General features: G+C 39.1%; 1 protein-coding gene and 1 long non-coding RNA gene across 2 annotated transcripts; both read right to left on the bottom strand.

The window, feature by feature from the left end:
- Nucleotides 1–1832: 1832 nt before the first annotated feature.
- LOC103695568 (uncharacterized) lies at nt 1833–12069 on the bottom strand. The gene is made up of 10 exons (XM_039125329.2): nt 11636–12069; nt 11116–11210; nt 10800–10867; nt 10653–10696; nt 10249–10326; nt 10007–10160; nt 2949–3101; nt 2736–2849; nt 2356–2421; nt 1833–2249 (listed from the first exon to the last, which is right to left on the bottom strand). Exons 1-10 carry the CDS (start codon nt 11938–11940, stop codon nt 2136–2138), a joined length of 1191 nt encoding a protein of 396 aa, XP_038981257.2. The 5' UTR covers nt 11941–12069; the 3' UTR covers nt 1833–2135.
- Nucleotides 12070–14160: 2091 nt separating this feature from the next.
- Nucleotides 14161–20472, bottom strand: LOC113461122 (uncharacterized). The gene is made up of 3 exons (XR_003383187.3): nt 19267–20472; nt 17765–19017; nt 14161–17527 (listed from the first exon to the last, which is right to left on the bottom strand). It is a non-coding gene; the product is annotated as an uncharacterized LOC113461122 (long non-coding RNA).
- Between the last annotated feature and the right edge of the window lie 4021 nt (nt 20473–24493).

Here is a 24493-nt window from a genome sequence, read left to right as displayed (position 1 = left end):
TAGAAACAGAAATCAGCACTAGACACGGCCCCGATCCTTCATACTGGAGAAAGGCTAGGCTATAATTCTTCCGTGAGTTGCTAGCTACCAAAATTCATCAAATTGTGTGACCTTGCATCATTGCCCTACCGAATATCTTATGATATAATGACCTATTGAAAAGAGGTGCTGTTGAGATAGAGGAGGTATTGGGTTTGTGATCCGGAATCATGATTTCAGACTAGTTGTAACAGATAGGCGGCACACCAGTGATATGACGGCTATTGGAGCAAGGCTCAGAACAGCATAAGAGAAAGTCACCTATGCGAAGAGAATCATAGGGACACTGCATTATCCTAGAAGAATATTACTATAGTGACTGAGTGGATTCGTGACATCGGCCGCCAGGAAGACGACCACCCCATACTCAAAGACATCCATGGAAAAAAAAGGGTGCTGTTTGATTGCATCCTTCCCACACCTGTTCCTTTCAAAGAGATCAGAAACTAGCAGCACTCTTCTTATTGAAGGTGATGTAGGACCGCCTTCCGACGAGAGCAGTATTGAGTAGGCGTGGCTAAGAGATCCCCGTAGAGTGCGGGACATATGGTGCTAAGGAGTCGGTGGACCATGTGCTATTCCAGTGTACATGGGCGAAGTCGATATGGCAGTGGACAGGGATCCTGTAGGAGGCCTGGAGTGAGAGGCTATAGTTTCTACAGGGGATACACCAGTGGTTAGCCAGTTCACGGATATGTTAGGAGGCCATCAAAGTGACTTGCACAGCATATCAGATCTGGCTGGCAAGGAATGCTCGTACTTTTGGCGAGCGTAGGATGTCATCGAGGTTAGTTGCAGAGTTCACTCGAGTACAGGCGATGGAGATCAGGCCCACCCCTTCTTTAGATAGACATCTGATAGCTCAAGACACCTAGGGTTCCTCAGGCAGCTCTTCAGACGGTGTTTTTCACCTGAGAGCCCCCACTTCCGAACTTCCTCAAGGTCAACTTCGACGGATCGATGCTGGATGGAGGCACGCGGGGCGGTGCAGGCTTTTTTATACGGGGCCCGCACTCCAAGGTGGTGGCAATGGATGGCTACCAGTTGTTTGACACGTCAGTTCCGGGGACAGAGTTGCGAGCTGCTTTGGCTGATCTTTAACATGCGCGGCTGGCGCTGCAGGCCACTTCGATCATTCTGGAGGACGATTCGGCCACGGTTATTGGATGGATTCAGAGAGGGGGAGCGAGGGGTAAGAGCACGGACCACTACCTGATCCGGGACATAGAGATGATGATGAGGGATGGGATGGTCTTCCAAACCAAGCATGTATTCAGAAAGCCAATGGAGCAGCCGATTGGATGGCTGCCTACGCGGCCCACCACTTAAGGTACACCCTCTGGTCATGAGAAGGAGAGCTGTCACAGGCACTTTGTAAGCTAGTATTTTTTGATTTTATTGGATGTATTCGTACACGCACTGTATGAATAACCCGCTACAGTAACAACCAAAAAAAAAAAAAGAAGAAGAAGAAGAAGAAGAAGAAGAAGAAGAAGAGACCAGAAACTAGGATTTTGATACCCATCTTTGATGCACTTGACTGGGTAGGCTGACCGCATAAAATGATATGAAGGCTGTATCTATGTAAATTATAACTTCATTTCGACAAGCATATTTGTCATACTGAGTGCTTCCCCCTCTCAGGCTTGTAAAATTTCAAGGATTAGTACTAACTACTGTGACCCTCAGCAACAAGCAGCTCTCAAATGGAAGATAACCATGATCCGTCCGCAGCTCTACTGACTTGGGACGTCGTCATCACCGGCAGCAAGGGTGTAGAAAAGGCGTCAGTCTTTGGAAAAATAGGCAAACTCCGTTAGGGATAAAAAAATTCCAGGCAAAGCCAGAAGGTCTAAGTATCACAGAGCCGCCCATCTCCAATCTAAACAAATCAAGCCCACACAACAATTGGAACACATGCCACCGCCAATCATATTAATGGAACGGATCGAGCATGGGTTCCTTCGAATATAAAGAACAATTAACGAACGCAATGGAATGAGGGCAAGTTGGAAACAAAAGTGACACCTTCAACGTGGAAGTCAAAACAAAGTAACCACCTACAACAGTAATACAGGTCAAACATATGTGCTGTGTCAGCCTCGAAGAGCCTCTCCACCTCCCGTTGGAACAGAGGCAAACCACTCTGAAGCAGGGGCTTGGATCTCAGAGCCCTCACGCAAATTCAAATGTAAAGGAGTTACAGCAATCTGTAAAGAAGATGAAGAAGTAAGCTTGCTAAGAGCGTGCAGATATACATGCTTGTGAATCTGTCTGTGTTGCTTGCAAGTGAGAGAGAGAGAGAGAGAGACTCACAAAGCCATTTTCCAGAGCCCTAAAATCAAGATCTTCGTTTAATTCTTCTTGCTCCTTCTCAAGAAACTGCAATTAAAGAAATATGTTTGAAGGCTCATTTGAAGGCTCCAATTGTTAAATCCTAAACACTTGTACAACATAAAGTACTCAGGTGTTCTGAGAAAAGCTAAAAATATGTTCTAGTAAGGAAACAGCCTCCTATGCTACTATCCATATTCAAAATTCTTTTAGAGGAAACAAGCCTAATATTAGGCTATTGCGCACAATTTAATAAAGCACATCAGCTAAAATCTCATCAATGAGCTTTGGGTGAGCCATAAAACACCCCATATTATTTAGACATGGCTTGCCTGTTAGAAACTTACACAGGCCAGGCATACCTTTAGACGGAAGTACTTCTTCACCACTTCTCGTTGAGTCTCAGGTTTTCCAGCTGCTCCAACTGACTCTATTTCCACGTTCTTCCTTGGAGCATTAATGCGACGAGCTGCTCCCTGAAAATGCAGAGCTTCTTCAGAAAATACAGGAACAGTCCAATAAAAAATAATGGCAAATTTCTGGTTCCTGTCCATAGATTATGGTATGATACTAACTGCCGCAGAGGCATCTCGGCCAAGCTGTGCGAGCTGCACTCCAAGACTTTGATGCATAGACATGAACTGCCCGGCAGAAGGATGCCTGTTTGCTGACACAGATTGCCAGCTCAGAGAAGACCTCCACAGACTCTGCCTGGTCAGCTTGAAGCCCTGTCAAAAAGTACAGCACATAGACTGAAAAACAACAACAGTCTAAGGAGCTAAGATAACTTGCAAACAGGGAAGTCAACGAATTCACAATGAAATCAGGCACAGCAGCCATGTAAAACATACTTTAATCTTAGCAACTTAAAAAGTTCTATATGATAAATGTGCTAGTCATCAACGCAAAAATACCAATACAGCATCTTCACAATGTTGGTATCTATCGATAGCTTTGGTCCATTGCAAGTGAATAAATGCAAGTGCATGCCAGATACCAAAAGAAACATGACACCCTTGTTATCATTCAGAGATAATATGTCAAGCCTCATAAAGGTTCTCAGGATAAGCACCAGTCTGCTAATGTAGCCACATTAAGACACCCTAAGAAGGGAAGCTCAAGCTATTGGAGATGCGAGCTCCCTAGAGAGCACCTGAAATGAATAACATTAAAATTTACCAAGAGAGATCACCATTTTCATGTTATATAATTGTAGCAAGTGAAGAGCAGCTCATCATATTGGAAATGCATTTCATCCTTGGAGGAACATGAAATGGAAAATGGACAAGATGAAATTTTTCTAATCAATTCAACTCTAATCCATTTCCTCTTCATCTTCATCTTTCTTCACACTAATTTTTTCTTGCCTGTAGATGGTGGATTTAATTTTAAGCTCATGGATCCATTTACCAAGGCCACAATTCAATCACAATTAGAGGCAGAATAACGACCAAAGGCCAACAGATTAGAAATACAGTGAATTGATCAAAGTAAAGATTTTGACAAGTTCAGAAAATTTAGCACATCAGTTTATTATTATAGCAGTTAATTCAACCTGATGACAATGTAAACATCCACTACAAGCTTAGCCAGCATATTGCAGTCTAACCTCCGAAAAACATGTTTATTGCCATTCCACCCTCCAATTTCGAACAGTAAGATTTGCTTCTAACATTTATCTGTCTGATCATGTCACCCCCCTGATCTTTTTCTTTCCGACTCTCTTCTTTCCTATATCCTTTTTATCTTTACCTCAAATCTCAACAAAGGAGGCACAACAACCTGACAATGTAATTGGATTTTACTCCGTTTGTGTAAACATGACCCTCTTCCAATGTCATATATGTGTAAGTAATTCTTGGACTTTGATTATTTTTGATAAGAGACTTCAGATTTCTTCAACTTGGTGGAGCAATCTATAAAGTTGACTACATCCAAAACAAAGTTAATTTTGATCATGTTGACAACTTAATTAGTGAAAAGAATATGCATGATGATAGAGAATTTACCATTAGTAGAATATTTAATGGCTAGGAAGCACAGATAGTTTAAATGTCTCAGATAAATATCTTAAGTATCCCTATTTTGTTGTTCTATTTAAAGGCTTCATATACCTCCGGATGCTTTGGGGATGAGGGGAGAGGACTTTCTTCTCGTTTTATAAATGCTGAATATTTAATGATGGATGGTTAATTTTGATTTTGATGTTATTATATAGAGTGTCAATTTTGATCTATAAATTTGAAAGGCTAATTATAAGTTTGTAGAAACTGGTGACCATGTTATTATAATAAACCATCATGCTTTATAGACGATTTTTACATATATCTAAAAAAATCACTTATTTATGTTGTACCATACATGTTTCGTACCCTATTTTTCAGGGTTTGCATTATTGATGCATCTCACATCCATATCTATGCTTCAAAACTTAGAATAAGTATCTGACATGTATCTTAACCATAACCAATGCATGCAAGTATAGATGCAGTGATAAAATATGAACAATTTGTTTATCCTGGTCAGATGCAAAACCTTACAAATTCAGTATCTAGTGTAGGTTGATTCATAACAGAACGAATGATATTCTACCTGATTGTGCACTGATAGTATCCATGTGCAAAGCATGATTAGAAACAAAAAGGTTTAAAATTTATAAAGAAATCCTAAACAGTTTCCCGAAAAATAACAGATGTTATTAATAATTGAAATATGTCCAATGAAATAGAGTTTTCCAAAGGATAAGACTTTAAGGAGAAGATTGGAAGAGGTAGTCGATGAAATGGACACGAGTTTTCCTAATATTGCACCTTTACAAGCATTGGAGCAAGGGACAAGCCAAGGTTCCCTCCCTCCCCACAAATTTTACCTTCCCTGCTCACCATCTCATAGCCCTCAAATCACCCCAGCTCTGCACACCCCCACCCCCCAGCCCCCTCCCTATATTTCAAAATACTTGATAGCCACCTCATGCCTGATCAAAGCACAACTATGGTCAAGAGGGTGTAGGGCTATAAATAGGGTTTGGTTTGTTGATCAGGTCCAGAACATGTAATTCCAGTTCAATTATAGATACAGCCAAACTCAACCAGCTGTCACTCCTCATGATAACGCATATCTTTTGTTGGTTTAGGCATGGCCAGTACAACTATTGTGCCACTACATGCTAGAAAAGAAAAGTTAAACCTTTTGGAAGGATAATATCATCAAGTATTATTTGCGATAAAATCAGATGTTGAGCCTGCATTTTTTCTGAATAGCCAACCGCATGGCACTCCAAGAGAGCGGATTCATGTGACTTTCAAGAATTACTTTGATAAAGATGATGCTCATGGTCCATACCCATAAGAATTAAGTTTTTGATATAAGAATAATTTGGCATGATATCAAACCCTCACATCCATAAGTTCTTAAGCACCACTCATGCTTCACCGAAATGACAATGAGAGGTTTTCGCATTGAAGAGACAAATGATGGAAAAGGTGAACAAAAAAGCATGATACCATGAATGACACTTCTGACTTAAGAGACAAAATCTGGTGCAGGTGTAGCAGATAGCAGAGACCCAGGTCATCAATGTTAGATTCATGTATGCCATCATATTCATATGTATAGTGATGACTACACAAATCATTGGTTACATGAGACACTGGTTATGCCATATGGACTCATTAGAAAAAAACTGAGCATATCTATTGTAATGATCAACCACTGAACATGCCTGAAATCATTTGAGAATCTTTGCTATGATGTAATCCTAGAACAAATAAGAATAATATCCAGTACGGAAGCAGTCAAAATGCCCTCAAAAAATGCACATCAACATGTATGGATATCAAGAAAAGAATCATAGAAGAAAGTAAAAGCGAGGGGGGGGGGGTGAAGTTCAGGTAATTCACAAACCGTGGAGTGATAAAAATATGGCTGTATATGTATAACATTTCCGAAAAATTATCAGACATATTAGCATAATCAGGAGGAGAAAATCCAACAAAACTATAAAATGTTAGGTTAGGGGAAAATGAAGAGATATTACACAATATCACAGAGAAATAGCAAAGAAGACAAGACACCATTGAATTTGGGGAGAAAATACAACTCTATCCTATTTAGAGCAGAATGATAAAAGATTTGCTTGTTCATTTCCTTCCAAATCCCTCGCCGGCTAAAGGGAAGATATGCCATAGCAAGTTCTAATCATAATGAGGCCCATCAACTAATGTTAGGTTTTTTTTTTAAAAAAAAAAAGAGATGCAACTTGGGTTAGGCTCAACCCGAACCCGCCCGCCCAACCCCCTCACTGGATAGGGCTGGGTTGAAGTTTTATAAACTTGGGTTGGCTTTGGGCCAGCCCGATCTCAAGTAAAGCTAGGTTAGGGTTGACCTTCAATCCAACCCAAACCCGACCATAAACCAACCCGAACCCAACCTGACCTGATATGAATAAATAAATAATAGTCCATATTTATGTTTCATATAAATTACTTCTATGTTTGTATAATTATATCTTAATCTTCTTAAACTATGATTTAGGTCACAATTCGAGAAATAGGAATTCAAGAAAAGTGCACTAAAATTCAATCTATCTTAAAATTCATATTCAACTTGATATAATCCAATTAAAATTAAACAACCCAACTAACCCGACCCAACTTGACTAACCCTTACCCAGACCAAATTTAGCTGAAGACTTGATTAGGTTGGTTGAATGGTTGGGTTAGAGAAATCCCAATCTGAGACCAAGTTGGATTGGGGTTAGGGTTGAGGGATTTACAGGCTGGTGGGGTTAGAGTTTGCCCTCAACCCAACCTAACCCGACCGAAGCCCTTTGTTTTTATATGTAGCAACTAGTCAACTTCTACATTCCTAATAAAAAGGTTACACACTGCAAGGACCCACTTTTACATAGTTCCATGAAATGAAGACCTGAATACTAAACTCTCATTTATCGAGCATTACAAGTTCATCCATCAGTCATCATCTTGAAGAAAGATCTTGGTGCTACAATCTAAGCTCCTGCCTCCAGTAATACCCACTTACCTGCCATATGCTTTCATCACACACACACACATTAAATCCTTCAATGCCCAAACTTTGTTCCATGCAATATAGCATGTCTCGTTATTTTTTTTTCTTTCCAGATTATCTTAAGTCTCATTGGCTTATACCAACCACTTTACATTTTGCAGTGCATCTCAAATAATTCCATTTTCAGCACAACAATCTCACTTATCATATCATCCCCCCCAACATTATATCACAATTAATGTCAGTCAGACCCACATCTTCATCAACTATCTTATAAAAACAGAGATACCACAGCACGATTAAACAATTATATGCACCCGCTACATCTATAAATTCGCTACTTTTCAAAATGGACAATCAAATATCTGGAATTCTGCTTCATGCATAGGGGTGTCAATTGTTATACTAGGCCTGATCATTTAATTTGCTTGGCAGACCTAATAAACCTTGTACGATTAAAGGATTGGACACACCACCACCACCCCCCCCCCCTCCTCTCCAGGGGCGTCATTGCAACGAGGGAGAACAAGGGAAAAAATAAAAAAAAGGCGCCTTGACTCATGTCATGATTAATTAAGCAAATGCATTAGTTTTAAATTCAAGAGAAAAACCTAAGCTGCTCAACTCCTAACTTTGCCCCAATCTATTGCTGCATTTACACCATGCTTTTCGTCTTAAGAATTCAGGAGCACATACATCCATTCCTTGCTGCCGAGTGGGCTATATATCTTTTTACTTTTTGGCCTATTTCAAAAATTAGTCATCAGTGAGATTTTCTCCACTCTAAATGTTGGTATTGTTGTTGATGTTGTTATCCCTTGTATATTTCCTATACTATTATTATAAAACCTCTCAATCTTCAAAATTTAAAAGACGGTACAAGCATGTGTAACTAGATGCGCCATTGAAGGAAGCACATACATATAATATAATTATCAAAGAATTCATGGTAAAAGAATTGAATTACATAGTAAAAGAAAAAAAACAAAGGTCACATTATATTTTTCAAACTTTAAGGCATCGTGTCTGGTTCATAGTTAAAACCCGGTTAAGGCTTCATTATCTACTTAACCAACCAAATAGTCTTACTTTTTGCATGATCAACTTTAGCTAGTTAATGCACTTTAATTACCTAACCATGTTTAAAGTTCTTTCACGAGGGGGTAGGAGTAACTTCAACCAGCTGGTTAAGCCACCTGGCCCTTATTTTCATTCCCAAAATGCCCCTAGGTGGTTAAAACCCTTTTCCCTTTTTTTACTTCGGTTTGGGTAGGCACAGTCCCCTTACCACGGTCCTCTTCTCCCCATTCCGCACTCTCGGTCCAAGTGGTGTTGTGCCCATCCTAGTCAGCTCCTAGCGGCCAACACAATGCCGCCAGTCATGCTAGTTGGCAAGGCCTAGCTTTGTTTGTTTATTTTTTGCTACTATCAGTGCTCCCTCTTCCCCTTCTCCCTCATCGATTCCTTTCCCGCTACTCTGGTAGCAAATCTGCCCTCTCTACCTCATCGAAGATTGATTGGTGATCATGGGTTGTACCTTGGGGCTCCGTTCAAGTCTCCAGTTAGTTGCTTGTCGTGGTCTCTAGATCAACCACAAGCGGTGGTGTCCCGTGGCCTATTTCAGCTTCAAAAGGTCTCAAGGCTCGCCAATCTTCATCGCTTTGAACCCCAACTCTATCTCAGATGAATGTGCTCGCTAAGGTCTCGTGACCAAGCCAACATCCATGTCTAGAATGTGATATTTGCTTTGCTCTATGATTAATTTAATGCCTTGGCCATTTTCAAAAAATGCAAGGTTATGCTATACTACCTAATTTCATATTGGCATGCTTGAAATTCTTGTCAATTTGTGTGGGCTTGTGAATGATATGCTCTCTATTTTGATGCCGGCATGCTCTTATTTTGGTCATCGTGGGATCCATGTTTGGAATGGCCCTGCATCTTTGTATCAGGCAAATGCATGGATCTCGATGATGACCTTCACGACTAAGCCATAGATACGTTGAACGTTACCATACTACCTACCCATGTGCTATGTCTAATAAGCTAATATGCTACACTTAATATCTTTCTGGGAAAAAGAAAAGGAAGGCCCATTAACAAATTCTATCGAATCCATAAGATATTGTTGAGAAGGTAGGTCATAATACTCATGATAGGAAAAGTACTAAATCATGTTGTGAGAGTACAAGTTATGAGAGGATATGCATTGATGTCATTTTTACAATCATGTATAATAGAGATTATTTCGATAACATTCAACTAATAAAATAATGTGGTGAGCAAAGACATATTGGGTGGTCAGTGCATTCATATGATGAATGAAGTTCTTAGCCATTTTCATCCAAATGGAGAAAATGCATAAGGACATTATTGTCCATATAGCACAAAAAAGGACCTCAAACATGTTTTTTGCAACCAAACACCATTTCAACTAACTCAGCAAAAAGTTGTGGTTAACCGACCAACAACCAGGCAGCACTTTAACTAGCCTATGTTTAATTGGTTAAGTAGTGGTTACCAATGCTTAACTTTAGCCACCCCCCAATTAGATATCTAGGAACCAAACATAACCTAAAAGACTCAAGACTTGGCAAAAGCAAACCTTATTTGTAGAAGGGGAGGTAGGAATTTCTATGCTCAGCAAGCAACTTTTTGGGAAAAGTCCCTTTTCAATATCCCTAATGGCTGCATGTATTAGTGGTAAACAAACTTCAGCTGCATCCTTGAAATCACTTTCTTGGCTTTCATCCTTCCTCCTAGCAGAAGTAATCAAGGTTCAATGTGTAAGATATACAAGGAAAATGGAACAAGCAAAAACCATAAAACAGATAAGGCATTATTTACCAATTCAATGAGATTGCGAAAGAAGGTAGTCCACATAGTAAGGCCTCTCTAGCTCCAGCAACAGCACCAGAGTAGAAGCTATATAAATTTTCACAGGAGATGAGAGAACTACGTCAACATCCAACATTTACATAAGAAAGTCTGACTTTAACCTGATTCAAAGCCATATAAGGAATGAATATGCAAGGAAAGGAAGAACTATAAATAAGCTAGTAAGATATCAATTTGCAGATCTTGAGACTGAACATGAAACATGGAGCTCACATTTTGGAGGAACATAAAATGAATAAACTATACAAAAACTACAGTGTACACCTCTCATCAAAGAAAAGAAGGCTAAAGTCATTATTTGGTTACTGATCCGCAGGAAACCAAGGGGGAAATGAGAAGGCTCCCATACTTACATGTGATGGCCACAATTTGATCCCTTGTTGATACCGCTGATGACCTGTGATGCATCATATTAAACATTCTTAAATCCCTAAAAGACAAGGTACTAAATTGACTTCAATTTTAGCAGCTAATAAAAGGAAATATAGACAATCATATACCAATGCTGGCCTGGACCAAGAAAACAACACGCCTGACAAAGCCAGGGAGACACAATCAGCAGGAGTCCCTGTGAAAAGAAGCAAAACCTACCCGCAATTAGAACATAAATAGCTTCTTTGCTCGCCCTGTGATGGTTTTTGCAAAATAACTTCTTCAAATCCAAGTTCCAGTATCGCAATCTTGAAATGTTATTTCTAATAAATTAATCTAAAAATCATAATCTAATAAAGCGGGGAAACAATTTAATATCAACAAATCAAGAAAGGAGCCTGGAGGAAAAAAAAACCTCAAGAATCGACTGGAAGAAGATCTCACCAGAAACCTCAAAAGCCGTGGCACCATGGAACTCTGCAGAAGTCACGGCGACGGTCTCACGAACGGTAACTGCATGACCCGAGGCTGACTTGTCCCTTTTTCCAAAAGGAAAAAAAAAAGTTACAAATAACCAAGAAATCCGACAACATCATTACCAGTACCTACCAATATCCAACAACCTCATCTCGCTCATCCAAAACCCACGAAGCCAACAATGGAATCAAACTAAAGCGAAAGAAAAGAAGAAGACAAAATCCATGCATAAATATAAGTCAGCAAACCCTACTGTAGCTATCCCAAATCACAAGCTGCGCAAAAACACAACTAGTGGAAACAAACCCGCATTTTTTGGACACATCCAATACCAAAACAAAAAGAAAAACCCAAATAAACCAATCAAGAAGATAACAAAGACAAATCAAAAGGAAATAATGCTAACTAAATTTGGCGAACCAAATCTTGCTACATAGGAATTAAACCTAACAGATAAAGAACCAAATGAGGGAGGGAAGGGCCTCACGATTCGGGGGCGCAAACGTGGACGTCGCACTGGCCGCAGCGGATGAGGGCCTCAACAAGGGCGGCGAGCCCCGGGGAGCCAATCCCGTCGCCGTTCGTCACGAGGACGACAGGCTTCTTGGATCCGTTCCCTGACTCCTCGGCGGCGGCGGCCGCGGAGGAGGAGGAGGGGGCGCCCTGGGGCTCCTCCTCTCCGGACTTGGCATCGCCCTCGCCTCCTTCGCCGTCCACGCCGCCGCCTCCGAGGGCGGTGAGGAGGGAGGGGGGCAGATGGTTGTTCTTTGTAGACATCGAGTCCGTCGTCATTATTACAAAGTTGTCCACGGGGAGGAAGAGGAGAAGAAGAAGAAGAGAGAACGGGATGTGAGAGAAGGAGAGATTCCAAGAGAGTATAAGGAGGTAAAGGGGAGGGAGAGGGATTCGTTAGGGGGGGAATGTAAATTGGGTGGAAACGGTTCGGAGAAGGGCGCATTTATAATATTATCATCCTTGAGGGATTTGGCTGATTGATTATTGATGAATTTTTGGCATGAAAATTTTGCATGACTATCCTTTCAAAATTGATATTTGTATTTACATGCTCATAGAACTTTATTATTATATAAATACTATTCTAATAGTGTTAAAAAAATTATTTTTATATTAATTAAAAATAAAATAAAAATTTAAAATGACGTTATTATCCTTACTATTTCCTCCTCTTCCATCCCCACACCCGCAACCCACCCCTTCCCCCCGGTGCCCGGCTTCCTCCCCGCTCTCTACATATCGGAATCCTAAGAAGAAGAAGAAGACAGGAGCTCCACACAGCTGTGCTCTGCTTCAGAATCTCTTAGGCCCAGAAAAGAGAGATTGAGATAGAAAGAGAGAGGATTACTGGTTCACAGAATCCAAAGGAACCTCGGCCCGTCAGGATTCTCTCTCGATCTATTACACTGTTGATACCTCTGGTGTCTCGGTAGCTGGCTTTTTTTTTTCCTCCTTTTTTTTTGGTTTTTGTTTCTTTTAACTTTTGAAGGGAGAAAGTGAGGGAACACTCTAGTGTAATAGATTGAGAGAGAAACAATAACCAAAAAAACAGGAGGAAAAAAAAAAAGCTAGCTACCGAGACACCAGAGGTATCAACAGTGTAATAGATGGAGAGAGATTCCTGACGGGCCGAGGTTCCGGATTCTCTGACCCAGCCCTCTCTCTCTCTTCTGGGCCCAAGAGATTGAGCACAGCTGTGTGGAGCTCATCTCTTCTTCTTCTTCTTCTTCTTCTTGGGATCCCGATCTGCAGAGGGCGGGGAGGAAGCCGAGCACCGGAGGGAGGGGGTGGGTTGCGGTTGCGGGTGTGGGGTGGGGTGGGGAGGGGAGGGTAAAGCACCGGGGGTGGGGGGCTGGGGTGGGGTGTGTTGCGGGTGTGGGGAGGGAAGGTGGAAGAAAATAGTAAGGATAATAACATCATTTCAAATTTTTATTTTATTTTTAATTAATATAAATATGATTTTTTTAACACCGTTAGAACAACCGTTATATTAGGGATATTTGTATAATAACAAAGTTTTACGAGAGTATATACGTGAATATCAATTTAAAAGGGTATTAACGCAAGGCCGAAAGGAACCAGAATCCTCTACTCTATGATAGGCAGTGTATGTGTATCAAAAGGGGAACAAACTATCGATCGGGTTGCCTTCTATACTGCACAGCACTTTGAAAAAGTTTTTTTGGACATGCTAGAGGATTTCTCCTTTACAGTTGTGCCAAATTATTGTTGCTGATTATGCTGGCTGCACCTATATTAGCATAGAATAAATCGTTGTACCAAAAAAAAAAAAAACATTTATAATATTAAGATTGAAGAGGGCTTGAGTCCGTTTTTCCTATACGGTGTGTGTGGCCCAAAGAGTTAGCTGAGAGTTTTGACTTTACCAAGTTAGTTGGTAACTTTGGTGGGGACGGAAGCAAATTAAATTTTTCAACAGCTGCTTGAGTTATGGAGAGGTGAGTTCAAGTCTTGCATAGATGAATAGCTAGCATAAAACACACACTCTCTCTCTCTCTCTCTCTCTCTCTCTCTCTTGCTTAAGCAAAAGAGGAAGGGGGAAGCCCACCCCCGTATAGCAGCCCCCACTGGGCCTCCACCCCGCCAGAAGAATGTTCGATGTGGACATAAATGACCGTATGTTGAACACCCCGACTGATTTTACTCATACCCTCCTCATCCGTGGGTCCGACTTGGTTACTCCTCTGGGCTCCGGCACGAACCCTCCGTGTGAATACGTCATATCCGGCACCACCGAGTCTACCAGCAGACCACATAATTTAATCGGCGTTCGCACGTTTCGAACTCGGAACCACTTGGCTGAAAGTAAGGCGATGGTACCACTGAGCTACTCTTTGACAAAGTGGATCGAAAATCTATAATTTTTCTGATATAAAAATCTACAAATTCAATTATTCCTTATATGTGTGTGTGTGTGTGTGTGTGTGTGTAATAGGAAATGGAATCGAGGAATTCAACTTTAGAAGGAACAAAATGCAGCAACAATCATGATCTTATTGTTCATTACCAAAACAATGTAAGCACCACACACGGTAGGATTATTCTACTACAATGTGAGCAAGAGGATCATAACAACTTGCAAATAAAACCAAAATAAATTGTTAGCTGCAGCGAGACTAACTACCTTACGGTCTTGAAAGCTAAAAATAGAACTTTAAACAGGAAGGAGAATTCTCTAAACTTCGTTTACAAGAAAATTACACATGACCTCAAGTTGAAGCCAGCTTAGTTCAAGTTTGAGTGCAAGAAAAACTGGATAATTATCATAGTTAATTAATGAGCAGCATAAAAGTAGCATTGGTGTTGGAAGAATTAGTAGGTAGTGCAGCATAAAAGTAGCATATAGTTATTTGGATCAATATATTTGGATTAATACTGATGTATGTTATAGTTTCAACCATATAACTTTGCATTCTTGGTGGAACTCTACTAAAATGAGTAATTTTAAGAGTAAAATCACCAAAAAAATGATCATGTTTGAATACTTTAAAAAAGAACAAAATAAGAAGAAAGCTATACAACAATTAAAGAGACGGTAAGTTCAGGTAGGGTGGCAATTTACTCCACCCTATCAGGTACCCAGCCTAACTTAATCCTAATGGAGTAAGTTTTACCTGGCACGCAGTAGATCTAACATAGATACGGATAATAGTAAAACCTACCCCAAACCCAACTTGGATATATGCAACTCTTCCCCACTCCTCTCTCTAAAGTTTAAAAAAAAAAAAAATCTACTTGTTCCACCCTGCCCCAAGGCAAGTATGAGGTAGGTATGGGTAATGGCTTATTCGATCCATACCCGACATGTTACCATCCCTAAGTTCAGGTCAAGACAACAAGGATATGGTGCATGGTTCAATCTTTGGAAGAATATCTGCTCATGAAATAATACCTAGTTTACTAGCTGCTGATTTCACCAGAAATGGTAAAAGAATCCAAAGTAGGATTTTGCTCCATGCCAAAGGAATGCTGAAAATGAAACAATAAAGTGTATAACATATTAAACAAAAAGAAACATAGAAGGGTCAAGGTTGAAAAAATATTTTGGAGAACCAGATGCAAATAAGAAAACTTAAGGAAAAGAACTCAAACTGCTCATTGTTTGGCAAGCAGTAAAGTTTAACTGCCAATTACTGAAGTTCCTAAGTTTCCTAAGAAACAACAGCAGCAGCATATGGATAATGTTCTCTCTATAGTCATCAAGAGAAATGCCTGGGTAACACAAAAGAACTCTAACGTCTCAATTTCTTATTAACTGGACAGCTTGCTAACAGATTGTATCGCTGACTGCCTATGTAATGGTAAATTACCTAATGGTGTTATAATCTTCTTAGTTATTATAATGTGCAGTCCACATGCTTCAATTTAAAAATTCTAGGATCATAGTTATTTCTTTTCTATTATATTTGCATTCTTTTTATGAATTTGATCAAAACAATCATTATACACACATACACACACACAAATAATCATATATATATTTGATGGGTTACTGTCTACCTATATTAACTGGGCTCTTGGTAAGTCGTGGCAGCAGCTAATGGTCCTTGATGGTATACCACAATTACAATTTCCCAATTTTTCACTTACTTAGAACTTGACATGCCTTGTTCCTTTTTCATTTCTTAAATGCTCAAGAATCTGATGACATCAAATCATTAATGGTTGGTCTCTCAAGTTGCACAACTCTTCCAAAAAAAAAAAATGAAATGAGGAGGAGAACTAGTTCCTTAAAACTCGGACCATGAAGTAATGAACATTGCATACATATTATGAAATTTTGAGATTGCATGTGGTTGATGAAATGTGAAGAAAGCCATATAATTAGAGAAACCTACATGTTAATGTAACAGTCATTGTTTGTGAGGCCTTCAATAGTTGTTTGTTTCAAAATTTTAAAAATAATAAAATGTTTAGCAACTCATGAATTGTCAATTTATCTGTTCATGTCGCACTGAGAGTTAGTTATTTGATATTCTTCAATATTTTCTAATAGGTCATTCAAATAAACCTTAAATATGACCATGAGTGCATGTTCTTGTTTTAGTAGGAAAAATGACCTTAAGTTTTCAATGCCCTTGACAACTATGTAAATCTTTAACTACAGACTGGAAGGCCAAAGCCTATCAAACAATTTAATTATATTTAAAAAGTTCACTTGCTGTCAGATGCGTAGATTATGCAGCATGGTTGGTGAACTCAGTCATCTTTCCAACAGTGCTGCTTTACATCAAATCCATCAAAGAGGGAGGATTAGGTCTTGCAAGTTTAATCCATCAAGAAAAGAAAACATCTTTGATACAAAATGCAATTTCTTCATACATATTTTAATAAAATTTAAGAGCAAAACCAGAAACATATAGAGAAATGCATTTCTTCGCCATCCATCTCCTTTCAAGAAACTATCAGCAAGCTGAAAATAAGGATATCTGTACTCTCCATAAGGCTGCATGGTGTTGCGTTAACATTTGCATTGACTATCTCATAATCCTTTCATTCAAACTTGACATGAATCTCTACCAAAAAAATGGTGACATGAATCAAGAATCTTAATCCAAGCTCAATGACTGAAAATAAAAAAAGGGTCCAACCTCTATCTCTCTCTCTCTCTCTCATAAATGATAAAATGAATTTTTCATACTTCATCACTTATATCTGTCACACTTTTATGTTAAAGGTATTCCTTTTTCCAATCAAGAGATGTATTTTGTGGTCAACAATCAAGAAATGTATTTAGAGATATGCAGCCTATATTAAATGCAACAACCTCTACATACCCAACTAAATCACTTCTATAAAAATCCTAGGAAGCTGTTTCCTAACCACATCAAGATCCAGCAAGCATCCACAAAACCACTAGTAAATTTTTAAAATCAAATGCACCAGCTTTGTACATAGATGACTATACATTACAATGTGGTCCTTAGGACCTCCTTTAGGGCTGGAATTATTTTCCACAGTAATGGCAAAGCTGACCCTTTCTAGATTGAGTACTGTCACTTTACCCACCAAACAAGTATGACTACCATTCCTCTAGCTTAAGATGATTTCAGAAGAAGACACTGCAATTGGGCTCTCTTTCGCACCTATATTCGTTTTATCCTAAAATGAAATTATGATGGCAAGTGCTTTGACCATGTGAATCCTTTCAGTGCTCTTCTGACACCATGTTGGACTTGCAACCCCACAGGAGGGAAAACTTCACACAATGAAGTAGTTTTCACTATGATAATGACATCTAGGTAGCAAGGAAGTAATACAGGAACCAGTACACAACCTTTTGTTTAGCTTTTCTTTCCTCAGTTAAAGCTCCTCGCCTTCTCATCACCCTCGCTTCAAGAGCCTGCAATATGTAGACATTGCAAAGAAACTAGTGACTACATGAAGATAATAGACCAAAGAAAGACTAGGAGGTAATACAAAAATTGGATCAAATTTAATACTGTGTAAAAGAAAGATGCTGCTAATCTCCATGTTCACCTCCATCTTACGGATAACAAAACCTAAGAATGCTAAAAGTTGAATCCAGAAGGTGAAAAAAAATATTCAAATGCAATTCAAAATTTCATTTTGGTTTGACCTGTTTCCTATAGGAGCCAAAATGGTATAAGCCATTCCTTATCCTACAACATGTGAAAGTGACCCAGCATATCTCTGTCTGATTAAGAGAACTTATTTGTAAAAAGCACTGGAGTAGTAAATTTCGGATAGATCACTTGGATGAGTTAGAACATCTGCTCTACAAGACCATTTTTCTGTAGTAGCAAAAACAACATATTGTCAAATTAAAAGAACCAACTTGTAAAAACAGTATAGCAGCACATGTCTGACAGATCACTTAGATAAGTTAGAAATCTAATTTTATGATACCAAGAACATGTAAAAGCAATAATATATTTTTAAAGCAAAGATAAAAGTGATGATTACAAGATTAACTATTCTATTTAATACAAAAACTTTTGCCCGTGCTGCAAATAGCAAGAAAAATATAAAAACAAAAACACCATTTCAATGAATTACTGAATATTAAACAATCATTAGAAAAAGAATTGTCCATGAAAAATGAAATCCCAATTTTAAACAAACAATGTATTAAAGTTATTTTTGAAAATGTCTCTAATGGAAGACGATACACCTCAGAGCCAACCACAGCCGACATGGCATACCAACCAGTGAGAGCTCACCACGAAACTTCTGACCAACCAAACAAAGTTTGCCACATGGGTGTGCGCAGAGTCCTTCGAATTTCAAACTCTTACCCCCCAACTGGCAATAGCTTAGCCACGATTGTGAACAATTCCCATAACTGCATGACGAACAAGCGAGATGCATGGACGAAACATCCAGGCATGATCTTTGACATGCGCAATCTGTTATCAAAAATAGCCAATCCGCATACTCGATTTCCTTGACGACTGGTGCCGATCATTGCCTATATAAACAACTCCCGGAGGACCCTCCAAACAAACATTCTTGAGCCCTAGAAGCGCTCCTTTATTTCTTTTGCATTGTCATTCTGCCGCTCTCACAACACCTTCGTTGTTTCTTAAAAGTTAGACTGATTTAGGCATCAAAAGATCCCCGTCGGCTCTCCGGCAAGAGAACTCCCCTGTCTTTGTTGTTTCATGTCAGATCCCTACGTCGGAGCGAAGGTCTGAGCTAGATCTCCGTCACCTTCAAGGGTGACTAGTGTAGGAGTCATCACCACCCAAGCTCAGCAGCCATCGAACCGTCATTGCAGGGACAAGCAGTGACCCTTAGTCGATCTTCCGACCTAAACAACTGACGATTGGAGCACTCCAGCAGCCCAACTAGCTCAGTGCCTTGGTCGGGCTGATTTCCAATGGCAACAGAAGACATATTGATTCATATATGAATTTGCAAAAAAATATAATCATCGACTTTGAGAAACAATAACAAGCAAATAAATCATGGCAGCATATTCATCGATAGAACAAAAAAAGCTTGCAAAACAATGCCAACACTTTGAGAGCAGGACCATCCACAGAAAATGCAGAATGGAAATTTGTTTTTCTAAAATGGTAATGTAACACTCAGAAAAGAAAAAAAATATAATCATACCTCATCGTTGGATGTTTTTCTTTGTTGGTACTCGTTGTTTTTTCTGAGTTCTCTCCAGCCAATTCTAGAGCGTGAGTTCCCACATCCAGCCAATTCTAGAGCGTGAGTTTTTTAAACATGCATTATTTCATCCTTGGTAATATGTATGGGCGTAGCTGACTCATCATCCTTGCAGTTACCTTCACTTGCATGCATGTCTGCTTCAGTACAAAACATGTTTGTATGCTCTTTCTTAGGAGAGCCACAAGATGTCGTCCTTTCCACTAAATTTCATCGTTCTTGATGTCTCCATCATCCTCTGAACCTAACATTGGACACTACTGGAATTCATCTTTCTTGACCCAAAACTTCCATCAAAGAATCGGGACAACAGTGTGTTACTTGTTGCAACCTTTCTCCTCATTCTTTCATTAACTTAATTTCTTTATCCCGAACTTTATCCATCACATGCTTTTCAGGAAACGTATATTCAGTTAATACATCATTTTTATGCATTGACCGTGCCCTGTGCTCTCATTTTACCATGAAGATGAAGTAATTCCTCAGAAGAATAGATCATTCCTTCCCCAGAGACAATCTTTTTACCGTTTGCATCTAGAGTTTCATGATTCCTTCCTTGTTCTGAACAGGAATTCCGATCCTTGCCATCCGCTAATTTAGCGTTTTGAAGAGGTACATCTTTTGGAAAGTCTCTGCCGTCGCCTAATTCCTCCCTTAAACCAATATTCCATTAAAAGAAGAATCATCAAACCGACGGTTTCCACATGCCGAATCTCTACTCCTCTCACTGCCTCCAAATCCACCGTGCCTTCCCCCTTTCCAACCATGCCCGAGTTCCTCCGCCACGATTCCATCACATCTTCCATCAAAGATCGAATCTTTACCGGTACAAGAGCTCTACGGCACTTCATCCAATCCAGGGTTTGGATCTTTACGAGATTCATGAGGACGAACGAGGGTTTCGTCGAGGCAGGAGAAGACACGAAACAGAGCGCGATAGGAGGCGACGTCGAGGTGGAATTGCCGGGGGACGCGGGAAGGGAAGCTTGAGAAGCCGTCCATCCGAGGGTTTAAGGTTTGGAGCTCGGGCGCGCGGCTTCGAACAAGGTTCCCCATCACTTCGAATTCCCATCTCCCTCCGATGTCTCTTTTTGATCCGTTGGAAACCCTAGCGTCACCCGTGGAGTACTTCTCGGCAGGTCTATAGGTATAGCCGTATAGGGCTCGGGCTGCGGTAGCGTATACCGCCGGAGTAGTTTAAGTGGGTGTCTCGATCTTTGGGTTAAGTCGGCGCGTGACGTGGAAACTATTGGGAGCCGTTAGAGACGTGCCACGTCGGATGGTAACGTTGTGAGTCGTGTCTGGAAGTTTAGATGACCATTGGGTATCTGGATCCAATGGTCACGTTGTGATTCAGATGGATGGCTTAGATTTCAGGTCCTAAGGGTAGAAGATCGTGCAAGGCCAGGGAAGCTTGGCTGGGCCAACCTTGGGCCCATATTTTGGGTCATTCTGACATGAAACGAAAATGGTGACATCTACACAATTGCTAAACCATTGTTTTCAAATAAAATTGCATTGAAGTTACATTAGATTAAAGAAAATCCCTTTTAGTTTTATGAGTTAATTACAAAAATCTTTTTAAGATTTATGTTTATTACACTTATACCTAGTTAAAATAATGGGTTAATAAATCTGTTTACCTTATATGAAAAGCTAAAATTGCCCTTAAGTGATGAATAAATTACAAAACTTCCTTAAGATTATAAGCAAATTATACTTATATCCAATAGTTTGAAAAATCTATGCTTATCCCACTAAAACACTTTAACCTATAACTTAACAGATTGTTAGCCAAACTGTTAACTTAAATGAGACATAAATGCTATGTCAGAAAAAAAAATAAAAAATGTCCAAACTAACCTTAAGTAATATAACATCCATCCAAAGAGGAGAACAACCATGAGGCATCAGAGGTCTGGAGCTTGATCTTGATGAATTATCAAAAAAAGAGCCATCTGCCGAAAGAAAAGCAATGTAGATATCTCAAGCAAGTAGATACCTCTAAAATTTTTTGCTGCAAAAAACTAGTATCAAGAGTTTTATCACTTAAGCCAGTTTGTCCATAGTTTAAGCTAGGACATGGAACCACAACTGATGCACTATCCAAAAAGTTCCATATGTAGACGAAGGAATTTTCATCAACAACGACAATATCAAGAAATTATATATACGGTATTCGACAACTAGGACTCAGAATCAACAAATAATACATCATCATCCCTGATCTCTATGACGTGGTGGGTGGGGAAGCAAGAACAGAACCTGATCAAGAAGAACACTTATTGCTGGATGCCGGTTGGAAAGGAAACTTGTCATCGATCGCTTGTCGGACAAAAATGGTTGCGGTAAGGTGGCAAAGCGAGAAAGAAACCCTAGTTGCTCAATCTCGAAGAGAAAAAAACTCTTGAAGATGGAAGATTTCAAAGAGATCCGGAAGTCAAAAAAGTGAAAGAAAAGCCTTTTTTTTATAGAGGAAATTTTAACTTTTTACAATGAATAAATAATTACACTAACAATGTCAATTTAACCAGGTGTAAGTATAAGGTTTTACAAAATATTGGGTGTACGTGTAATAAACGTAAATTTTAGGAAGATTTTTGTAAGGTTATTTTGATCATTTTTAAGAGTTTTTTGACGTAGCATTTGGGTCCCATTAAAAGTTAATAGTTTGACAAACATTCTATTAAGTTATGGGTTAAAGTATTGGATAAAATAAACCTCAAGGAGATAAACATAGGTTTTTCATAATATTGGATATAAATGTAATTTACCCTAATCTTTAGAAGATTTTTGTAATTTACTCTAAATTTATTTTATATGATAAAATTTTATTTTATATGATATTTTTGATTTATATACATTAGTATTGCGCATGCGGAATGCATGCAATTGTTAAATGCGAAAGAATGTGTGCATGTTGGGTCTCTACTCTCTAATGTCAAGAAAAATATTGGGAGGTTGATGTAACAAAATGGAATGGTTTCTAATATGATAAAAAATATATTGTATTAAATCATAGATATGTTAAACTAAAGCATGGACCGAAGTTAAAAATTTTATGATTAGAGGAAGTCATGAGGAAGAGCAAGATGATGGATGAAAACCTTAACATTGTGGCTAGCTCATAAGAATCAAAAAGAATTGGAGTGGAAATCTAAATATAGCGGAAACAGATGGGGAAATTACGCTTCGTATTTCATTGTTTGGGTGAGACAAAGGAATGCATAGAAAAGAAATAGAAGCTCAGTTCTGATATATAATTTAGCCAATCGTACATTAGAATGTTAACTATTTTCTATTTTTTAATTTATATTTTAGTTTCTATTTATGATTTGAATTTTTATTTTGTAATTAATATTTTATTTTTGATTACTACAATTTCTATATTTTCTTAAACTATTTATTTTTGTTTCTAGTTTTAATAATTTCTTTATTTCTATTCATCATTTTCTTTTTTATTTATACATATTTTATTATATTTTGTTCCAATTTTAATTTATATTTTGTAATTTTTAATTAACATATATTTTGATATTCTAGTTTTATGTTTTCTAGTTTGGTATGGTATTGATATTTATTTTTGTTTTTTTATTTTGTATTTCTACTTTAATAGAATATTTTAATTAATTTGAATATTTATTTAATATATTTTTGTTCTATATTCATTTTCATTTAATAATTTATTTCATATAATATGTATTGCACAATTCTTGTTCCTTAATAACATATATATAGTAAACCTTGAATATCATAATATTACAACCCATATTACCTGATACTTTTATTATTTTAAATATAATATCAATACATTTAAATATAAATTAAAATATTTACATTTTATTTATATCATAATTATCAATATTTAAATTTATATCAAGTATATTATTCATTACGTTTTGTTTATATCGCAAATATTACTAGTCAATTCACTGTTTAGAATATCATCCATTGCCATTTAATGGTGGAATAACCATTATTTTTCAATTGAAGGAATGGTGATTCCAGAGATGATATGATTCCTACCAAACACTGGAATGGATCGAGCTGGAATTTTCGTTCCTGCATTCATGGGATGGAATCGCCATGATCTCGGCAATCAAGAAATTCCCGGATATGAACCTCTCGATGATCCTAGTCAAGAGGTACGTCCTAAGAGGAGGTCGAGAAGCTTATGGAAAAGCTTCGACGACCAAAGAGGCTCCATTGGGAGGGAGTACTGGAGCAAAGGTAAGAAGTTTTGGCAGAATCTTCTTACTTACGAAAACATTGGAATGAATTTGTTGCTTTGGTTGTGGGCGAATCAGACATGCAACAGACGAGTTCAATTCAAAGGAGAATTCCATTGCTAATGAGGTGATGGGTGTTGGGGAAAATACAAGTCCCCCCCAAAGCACGTGAACACATCACCAGCACGTGATCGGAAGCACCCTATCTCGGACGCCCGACCGGGCGCCCGACCTCGGATGCTCGACCTCAAAACGCCCAACCGGGTACCCGACCTGGGAGCTCTCGACCTCGGAAGTCCGACCTCACCATCCACCCGCCGCGGTCACATCTTTCTGCAGCTCGTCCAGAGACCATCCCCTGCCATCGCTGCCAACAATTAATGCGTATGGTCTCTGCAGATCTCCGGCTCACTCAACAATTAATGCGTATGGTCTCTGCAAACCTCTAGCTTACTCAACAATTAATACGCATGACCCCTGCTATCTACAGATCTCAAGCCCTCCACGGCAAATCTGCTCGGCTGCGTCTAATCAGCCATGACAACTCCTTGGCCCCGGCCTAATCTCTTACTGCGAGGCATTAATTCACACGATCCTGCATTAACTCATGCGACATGCTCAATCATACGGCAGCTCCGCCCCGTCACATTACAGGTAATCCGGTACCCCTCTATAAAAAAGGAAACCCTCCCACCTTAGAGAAGGCTGGACGCTGAAACTCTGGACATATTTTCCTCCATATATCTTTGCTCTTTCCGACTTGGGCATCGGAGGGCCGGCGCCGGAAACCCCGGCCACCGGCTCTTTTGCAGGCCCTACAGAGGACGCCGTCCGCCAGTTTTCACCGGAGCTCCCCCCTCTCAGCCGACTGCCGCCCCCGGGTCCAATTTCCAGCAACAATGGATGACGAAGAACAAAGGCTCATGGAGTCGGAACAG

This window comes from Phoenix dactylifera, chromosome 1 (genome assembly GCF_051530095.1).
Source record: "Phoenix dactylifera cultivar Ajwa chromosome 1, Ajwa_hap1_PhDact_Kaust_v1.1, whole genome shotgun sequence".
In the NCBI taxonomy this organism is placed as follows: domain Eukaryota; kingdom Viridiplantae; phylum Streptophyta; class Magnoliopsida; order Arecales; family Arecaceae; genus Phoenix; species Phoenix dactylifera.
The sequence above is the reverse complement of the archived record's forward strand: the minus strand, read 5'-3'. Positions and strand labels throughout refer to the sequence as shown.